The sequence below is a fragment of the Carlito syrichta genome, unplaced genomic scaffold (genome assembly GCF_000164805.1).
Source record: "Carlito syrichta isolate Samal-C Ts95f unplaced genomic scaffold, Tarsius_syrichta-2.0.1 Scaffold301813, whole genome shotgun sequence".
Lineage (NCBI taxonomy): Eukaryota > Metazoa > Chordata > Mammalia > Primates > Tarsiidae > Carlito > Carlito syrichta.
In genome coordinates, this window is record NW_007245909.1 from 158,520 (window position 1) to 167,985 (window position 9,466).

The window sequence follows — 9,466 nt, forward strand, 5'->3', positions numbered from 1 at the left end:
GCTAATTTTTTGATTTATTGTAGAGATGAGGTCTTACCAAGTTGCCCAGGCAGGTCTCAAACCCACGGAGTCAGGCAATCCACTCACCTCGGCCTCCCAAAGTGCTTGATTACAGACTGAGCCACTGAGCCCGGCCCACATTCACACTTTTAAAATTCATTTTTCTTTCTTTCTTTTTAGAGGTGAGATCTTGCTACGTTGCCCAGGCTACAAGCTAGTCCCAGGCAGTCATAGCACACCACAGCCTCAAACTCCTGCCTCAAGGAATCCTCTCAGTCACAGTCTCCCAAGCAGAGACTACAAACAAGTGCCACCATGCCTGGTTTTGTAGCACACTTTTAAGTTCAATGTTTATAAAAGCAAGAAACACAATTCACTGGAGGGTGATACTAAGGTAAGTACAATAAGAATGTCAGTAACTAGCTATTTGCTTCTTTCTTGTAAGAAGCATATTAAATTCTTACAACTTTCCTCCCCAAGACTTTGGTATAAACACTTGCATACCTACAGAACTGGAAGACTTCATTTGGAATATATAATTTTTCTACCTTTCTAGTGAACCATCCTCTATTACTACCTTCATTAAATTTGAGGCAGTCTATTTAAATGAAAGCTCAATCACATAAAGTTTAAGAAAAAATCCACAATTCTTTTTCTTTACTATTTGTTGCCCACCCCCTTTGCTTTTTTCTTTTTTTGTTTTTTGAGTTGGAGTCTCACTCCTTCGCCCAGGCTGGAGTGCAGTGGCACACATGCTCACAGTTACACCAGTGTCGACCTTCTGGGCTCCAGTGATCCTTTGGCCTCAGCCTTCCGAGTAGCCGGAACTACAGAGGCGCGGTACCACATCCGGCTATTTTTTATTTTATTATAGAGATGCCAAAGTTGCCTGGGCTGGTCTCAAACCCGCGGGCTCAGGCAATTCACTTGCCTCGGCCTCCCAAAGTGCTGGGGATTATAGGCTGAGTCACCAAGCCTGGCCTGGTGTCCCTTTTCTAAAATATTTAAAAGGATACTGGTACTGAAGATTTTTCCAGACCTCCAGTTTTTGTGAGGGAGAGACACCACAACATGTACAGGGAGTAAGGAGACCTGAGTTCTAACTCTGCCATACACCAAGCTCAGACTCCTGTTGGCACAGGAGAATAGCACTATTTTCAGTTATTTTATATCAACCATTGCTTTATGTAGTACTCCAAGAAAGAAGACAGTGCCCAGGAATGTATGTTGCTTCCCCAAGTTCTATCCTGTTGTCTCCGGATCCATTCCTCTTAACAGAGCCCAGTTTAAGGCAGAGGGGAGACATCTGAGGGATCTTTCAATATGGAAAGATCTCATTAGATTGATGTGACCAGTTGCTCAACTCCCTTATGTTCAATATTTTAGGTTATTCAAAATTTCTTGGAGCTACCACGTATAGTTTCCAACTCTGAAAATGTGTGACCCTTTTATTAGTATGATACAGTCAGGCTGTACAAGCAGTGTAATGGTTAAGTACCTGCACCCCTGAATTGGCAGACTTAGGCTTGTATCCCAGTTTTACCATTTCCTAGCTACAGGGTCTTTGCAGATGTAATCAAGGTTAGATGAGGTCATTAGGGTGAGCCCTCATCTAGTATGACTGGTGTCATGGGACGGAAATCTAGACACAGACACAGAGGGATAAGGGCCATGTGAATGGAAACAGAAGATGGTATTGTATTGCCCCAGCTTCCACTGGGACTGCTAGAAGCTAAAAAAGCCAGGGAAGGATCACTCTCTAGAGGCCTCAGAGGGAGCACAGCCCTGCTAATACCTTGACTTCAAACTTCAAGCTTCAGAACTGTGAAAAATTATTTCCGTTGTTTTAAGCCCCTGAATTTGTGGTACTTTGTTACAGCAGCCCTAGGAAACTAAAATAGATAGTAAAGTACAATTTTCCAAATCCTATCAGACAGTATCAGCATTATGGTTAAACAGAGTCATTTAAAGTGTACTTTACTTCCAAGTGCACTTTACTGAAAAAGGAAAAGAAATCTCTAGTTTCTGAAAATTGTTTTACATGATGGAATTTTTTTTTTTTTTTGAGTCAGAGTCTTACTCTGTCACCCAGGCTGGATTGCAGTGGCATGTTTATGGCCACCACAGCCTCGACCTGCTGGACTCAGGCCTTATCCTTCCAAGTAGCTGGAACCACAGGAGCGCACTACCATGCCCAGCTAATTTTTTGATTTACTGTAGAGACGAGGTCTTGAACCACTAAACTCAGGCAATCCTCTCGCCCCCTCCTCCCAAAGTGATGGGATAATAAGCGTGAGCCACCGTACCTGGCTCTCGTGATGGAATTAAAAGTCAAGCTAAGTGATCAGTGTCAATTTCTATTTCAAATGCATCAAATGTGGTCTTGAAGAAAAGTAATTAGGTAGACAAGATGTTTAATAGTCAAGCACTGCCCATTAGAGCTGCAGAGCATCCCCCATTCATTCACTCCTTCAACCTCTACTCAAGTGAGGAACATGCTTACTTGTTATTGGTTGGTCCTGTTGCCAAGACATCAGACTGTAACTTTGGAAAGAACCCTTGCTCATATTTGCCTTGACCAATTTTCATATCAAGGAGATGTGGGTGGATTGCAGTGTGATCCATCTTCATCAGTCTCTGCTCAATTGACTGGGCTATAAATTAAATTTATAACAAATTAGAGATATTTCTTTGCTAAACTTTAAGAAATAATGCTTCCTCCACTCATGCACCTACAGAGAATTCAATTATTATGTCACTCTGAAATAGATTTTTACAAAGACTCTTTAGCAATCAGTATAATGTAAGTATAAAAAGGTTAATTTTAAGTAAATATTGGATGATTTTCATGGTATTTTCCACATTTTTAAAAAACAGGGCAGCAGGGTTGAAAAAGCTACAATTTAAAATTGCAACAGTTTTCCTGGGGTGGGCAGTGGCTCATGCCTGTAATCTCAGCACTTTGGGAGGCAGAGGTGGGAGGATCAAGACCAGCCTTGGTAATATAGCAAGACTCTGTGTCTCTACAAATAAAAAAGAAACAGTTTTCCTTAAGTGGGAAATTCACTATTCTTATACAAAAATATGGTTCTAAGTACAACATTAAAGAAAATGATAGCAAATAAAATACTTTTCTTGAGCTGAAATACAATGTAAACTGAAAGACAATGGAAGAGGCAAGCACAGTAGCCTTATTACTTTATTTCTTTGTGCAAAGACCTGCTAAATATTCATCGTTCTCCATCTGTAAAAACAAAGAATTGTGAGAAGTTTATTACCTCACTTTTAGCAACAGTCATACTCTCATTAGTAGGAGTCACTTAGGAGTGCTTATTAGTCAAGAGGGTAATGCAGAGAAAAGGCAAATAAGCAGGCATTTAGCAAATGTCCAGAGCAGAAGGAACTGGCCTTTTGAAGAACAAAATAGATCAAAGTTAAAAGATAGGATTACTCAACATTTCTATTTTAAAGCTATTTAAAGTCAGGGGTGTCGAAAGATGTCTCAAAGACCCAAGAAGCAGTCATCTATTTCTCTGGTTAAAAAGCAAACAAATAAAACCCTGATCTTAAGTGATTTTATCAACTGAATTGTCAAGAAAAAATATCTGAGAAGCAAGACTAGGTCTCCAAACCCTTGCCTAGAGATTACTAAAAAAGGGAGATCATGCAGATCACACACTGTGGCAGCTGCTAAACTTGTGACTTCAGAGAAGTAAAAAGGTATCTTTATGAGTAATTCAAAGAATCAGGTTATTTTATCCCTTTTCTTTCTTTCTTTTTTTTATGTTAGAGTTGGAGTCTCACTCAGTCACCCAGACTAGAGTGCAGTGACATGCTCCTGGCCACCACAGTCTCCATCTGCTGGGCTCCAGCGATCCTTCCATCTCAGCCTTCCAAAGTAGCTGGAACTACAGGTGCGTGCTACCATGCCCAGCTAATTTTTTATGTATTGTAGAGACGAGGTCTCGTCAAGTTACCCAGGTGGGTCTTGAACCCTCAGGCTCAGGCAATCCACTTGCCTTGGCCTCCCAAAGTGCTGGGTGGGATTACAGGCTGAGCCACCGAGCCCAGTCCACCCCTTTTCAATACTAGTAGATTGAGCCCTGTTGGTTATTCTCTCCATACATATTCTAAAGCTTTTTTTTTCCAGGAGAGTATGGGACTATCTTTAGTCGGGACTAACTCCCCACTGTTGCCAAAAGAACATGCCTAAAACATTCTTTTGAATGTTTATGGCAGATCATAAAATGGCTTCACCTAAGCCACTTATTTGTGTTTAATGGTGGTACAAAGGAATGCTTTATGGAAGTTACTACTGCCGCTATGCCTTAAACTTCAAAATATTAGAGATATACTTTAAGCTTTCCTAATTTTCCCTCATAATCCATATGAATTTATCCAAAAATTTCTTGAATTTGATTATATTTTTAATGTGTGACTTGTAACTTCTCTTGAAACATATGTCTATGCTGGACAAAAGGATGCCATGTTTTTTTGTTTTTTTTTTTAGTTGGAAGTCTCACTCCATCACCCAGGCTGGAGTGCAGTGGCACACTCACGGCCACTCCAGTGTAGACCTGCTGGGCTCCCGTGATCCTTCCGCCTCAGCCTTCTAAGTAGCTGGAACAACAGGTGCATGCTACCATGCCCGGCTAATTTTTTGATTTATTATAGAGATGAGGTCTCGCCAAGCTGTCCAGGCTGTTCTGGATGCCATGCTTTAATGTGATTAAATAGTTCATTTTCAACAATGCCCACTGGCTCTCTACAATCCTACCTATACTTTCTATGCTTCTTAATATTTAGAAAATACAATTAATGGATGGTTTAAGCAAAATAATGCCTAGATTCATAGTATGGATTCTCTGAAGTCCCTGCCAATTTTATATTCCATGAAAATACTACAAAATTCCATTTCTGCCAATGAATGCTTCTGCACTCATGAAAGGAGGAAAAAAAAAAAGAAAAAGTAGCTTCAGTTTTTCCACTGGATTTAAAATGACAGAGAAATCCATCTGTTATTGAGCTGTTCGCCTTAACTTGAGAAGTTTTTTAAAAATAAAAATCATGACTCACAATGCATTACTCTAGGGTTTAAATTGAAAACTGCCACAGGAAGCATAATGCAATGCTACTTTTCAGTGATTACACCACCAGTTGAAACTGAACATTCAGAAAGTTATATTAAATGCCTGCTCTGAAAGGTCAGGAATCTCTTGTTAGATTTTCAAGGGTTTGTGTCAATACTCATTTGCTGTGATTGGTAAGCAAAAAGAAAACCATATTACTATCAATGTGTTGTCTTTCTGCATAGAAATCATGAGGTTCTGGTGCCACAAAATCAATAGCAGATAACCTGTGCCTAAAGAATTCACCTGCAAATCAAAATTCTTCTTGGTTAAAGGCAAACAAAAGCAAAAGCACAACAAAACCAAAAAATACATATGCAATTAAAATCCACATCAATCATCAGTACTCCAATCTCTATATTTTTTGAGTAGTGGAAAGAGGACAATTTTACTTCATAAAAGAAATATCTGTATCATGTAGGAGGGATGGTACCAGCCACATCAGCTGCCTCCTTCCGCTTTAAAAAAAAAGTCTTTGATAAAATCAAGTTCCTAAGGCCAGGTGTGGAGGCTCACGCCTATAATCCCAGCACTTTGGGAGGCCCAGGTGAGAGGACTGCCTGAGACTGCAGGTTCAAGACCAGCCTGAGCAACTTGGCGAGACCTAATCTCCACAATAAACCAAAAAATTAGCCAGGCATGGTGGCACGTGCCTGTAGTTCCAGCTACTTGGAAGGTTGAGGCAGAAGGATCACCTGAGCCCAACAGGCCGAGGGTGCCGTGACCAGGAGTATGCCACTGTCCTCCAGCCTGGGTGACCAAGTGAGATCCCAACTCAAAAATAAATAAATAAATAAAGTTCCTGGAAAACTAGTGCATTAGCCTAATTTCATTTTCATTTACGTTAAATCCATGATCGTACAGTTTTAAGAGTGTTATGCAATTTCTGTGATGATAGTGGGAGTATCAAACTCTTTGAGAGGCTGAAAGAAAATCTATTTTAATTGGGAAGACTTTCTGGAAGCACACAAATTAAGGTATCAGTGCTTAGCTCCATTTTAAAAATTCCATTAGGAAGGAAAAAATGAAATTTGCCCAACAAGGCATTTTACTATTCGCATGATTATTAAAGCACTGGAAATCATATTATTCTCTGAACAAGCATGGTCAATTTCATTCATTCTACTTCCTTAATTTCCAGAAACAAAAACTGAGGTAACTACTACTTTCCGAAGGAGTTTCAAGGGTCTGCCCTCATATGTGGGAGGACAACAGGGTGATGTTTGTGAGCCCTCTACAGCTACATAAATGACATCATTTACATACTTCTTTCCTTAAACACGCTAAGACTTCAGCATCATCATTCCTGTGACTTTAATCTATTTAAGGCAAGTGGGAAAGGCAAGCAAGCAAGCAAGGCAGAGCAAAGAAGCTCCACATTTGCTGTCTCCTTTTTGCCAGAGAAAAAGCTGCTCTCAAATAACTCCTACGTTTGAAGGAAATGATATAAGGAAAGGGCACTCTGGTGATAGATATTTATCTGGCAAAGAATGGGTTCGGAAGCAGACATCAATGTCTAAAATTGTGTGGATTAGAACACTTTACTATTTATCAAATGGAATGACTAACACAGTATTAAGGCTTCAGGTACTGGAATCAGTCAGATAAGAGTTCAAACCATGGCTCCACCAATAATTAGCTGTGCAACCAGGGGCAAGTCACTTCACCTCTCAGTCTTCTCAACTGTAAAATGAGGCTGGTAATAAAACAAAGTAAAAATAAGTGTGTCTATAAACACTTCTTAAGATCACATGCAAAAACACATGAAAAACACCTGGTATAATGACTGACACATAGTAAGTATTCAGTAAATATTGTCTATTAATATGACTATTTATTTAATGGACTGTATGATACTGCCAGATAAGACTGGTCAAAATTCATAATTCTCTGAGGGAAAGACTGGTGTCAGGGTTACAGGAAACTCTAATTTGAATGCAAGAACCCAGAGATTTAATTTCAATAAATGAAACTACTATAATTAATGGCTCTACTAAAGTAAATATGCTGTTGTAGTTACATAAATTAGGCAGAACCTCAGATTTACTATTTTAAATTAGTACTTATCTTTTCTTGGAAGAAGAAAATAAGTGAGAAATAAAAAGGACACATAAGTAGCAAGATAGAAATTAACATTTTTCCCATTAAGACAATAAAGAGAATAAAACAAAAATCATAGCAAGCCTCCAATTCTACTTGTTTCAATTTATTATTGTTTTTCCTCTTTAGACTAAAGGAAGAGAAATGTCAAGTGAGGATGGAAACTCACAGAAAAAGAAAGAAAACTATACCAAGCACTTCTTGATGTAGTACCAGGATTAGCCATGAAGTCTAAAACTGAAAATTAACGTTATGATATAAGGCCAATTTTAATTTAATTTTAAAAGTCAATTGTACCTGCTTCTTTTAAAGTGCTGCATTTCTGATATATAGATGTCCGCAAGGTAGGTGCTCTTACATTATACAACCTCATCTTATCAATCCGAGAGTCAAAGACCCGAAGCAAAGGATCTTTCTCTTCCCACTGAGACATAATTTTATTATCAATAAAGGTGGCAAACATCTGTGTTTCAATGAAGCGTGAAAGAAATGGCAGGTAAGGCTCAGGCTGGTCAGACAGAAAGGAAGCCTGTAATGAGATAATTAGGAAATTATTAGTACAGAGGGACTATCTCAATACTCCATGACGAGTCTGAAAATTACGTGGTTAAGGTCATTCTTTTTAAATCTTGTAACACACAAAACTGACACTTGAAAACTAAAAATCCTTAAAATTTTTTTCCTATTTTCCTAAATTCATAGGATTTAGGCCACTTAAGTCTTTAGCAGTGCTTTTAACCTTACAAAATTGATTTACATTCTGATTCTTATGGCCATTACGCAGGAAAGAGGGCATCATCATTAATGAAAGTGATACGTTGCTATACAACTGTCAATCAACCACTTCTACCATTAAATTCTGATCCCTTTCCCCAGGGAGCTGTAATTTCTTTTGCTCTCTATTTCTAGCTTATGTAGTGTACTTTCAAGTCATAAGGCAACATGATACAATGATACATACATAAGCAATAACCTTAAAAAAACAACACAGAAATTGTGCTAGTGGGTGAAATCTTTTTGTTCTTCTCAAGTGAGTGTTTTTCCAGGCTCTACTCTATTAGAAACTAACTCAAGATCAAACTTCTAGACCTGTGCTAACACAATAGTCTTGGTCTCAATAACTAAAAAAAAGCATTTTCTGGAAGTTAGGTGTAGTGGCACATGCCTATAATTCCAGCTACTAGGGAGGCTGAGGCAGGGGGATCCTTTGAGCTCAGGAGTTTGAAAATACGTCATACGCCTCCCTGTTACTAACTTGTCTGATGCATGGAATGGATCAGCATACTGTTATCAGCTCCTAATCCAAAGTGTTCATTTTTTTCTATTATTCTTCAAGTCCATGTGTATACCAGGAATTCTAGTCTCAATTTGGTACAGCTGAAATTGAGAAGTGAATTACTATTTAGGTTGCTGCGTTGATTCTTTTTTTTCTTTTGAGTAGATGCTGTGTGGCAGAAGCCGGAAACAAAAGAAGAAAAGGTAAGTTCTGACATAAGGTAACTTTTAAAAATATTCTCATCAGTTTCTTCCCAGCATATTTGTTTTTCATTCTAAAATTTAGGAGGCCTTTAAAAAACTTCCTTATAGAAATCCACTTCTTCATTTTACATATTCCCACCATTTAGATGTACATATGTAAGTCCAAATAACCAGAGAAAGAGTCACCAGTGTTCTCCAGAAATCGGTTCACTTTCTTGAAAGGCATTTTACAAATAAACATCAATTTTACTTTTTATAGATCAAATAGTCTTTTTTTTTTTTTTAATGGGCCAAATATCTGGTTTTTGATGTTCAGACCCCATGGACTACACACTAAAGGTCAACAAAGACTTGTCCTGTAGGACTAGTATGTTCTGCAAATTTTCCTAGTGGAAAATGAGATGATTACAAGCCTTCTGGAATCCAACATGATACTTTCATTTCTTTAGGAATTATATAAAAAGAATTCTATTTACAGTCTGAAAGTACATAAAGATTAAGAAGGAAGAAAACATCACGGCTCAATTTAGGTAAGAATTTTAATTTCCCCAAGGATAAACCATGGATGTACACAGATTAGTTACAAGTTGGATAAGAAAAAGTGTGGAAAATGATTAAGTTAATTAGAAAGGAATCTGGCCAGGCTCGGTGACTCAGCCTGTAATCTCAGCACTTTGGGAGGCTGAGGTGAGTGGATTGCCTGAGTCTGTGGGTTCGACAACCACCTGGGCAACTTAGCAAGACGACCCCCCCCCCCC

The 9,466-nt window shown here is 38.6% G+C and overlaps 1 protein-coding gene across 1 annotated transcript in view; it reads right to left on the bottom strand.

Moving 5' to 3' along the window:
* DENND5B (DENN domain containing 5B) overlaps positions 1 to 9,466 on the bottom strand; it is a 76,079-nt gene that overhangs the window by 56,603 nt on the left and 10,010 nt on the right. Inside the window, exons 3-4 of the mRNA XM_008055289.1 lie at positions 7,527 to 7,758; positions 2,504 to 2,654 (exon numbers count right to left, since the gene is read on the bottom strand). Coding sequence (XP_008053480.1) covers positions 2,504 to 2,654; positions 7,527 to 7,758 — 383 coding nt within the window. The remainder of the gene's footprint in view (positions 1 to 2,503; positions 2,655 to 7,526; positions 7,759 to 9,466) is intronic.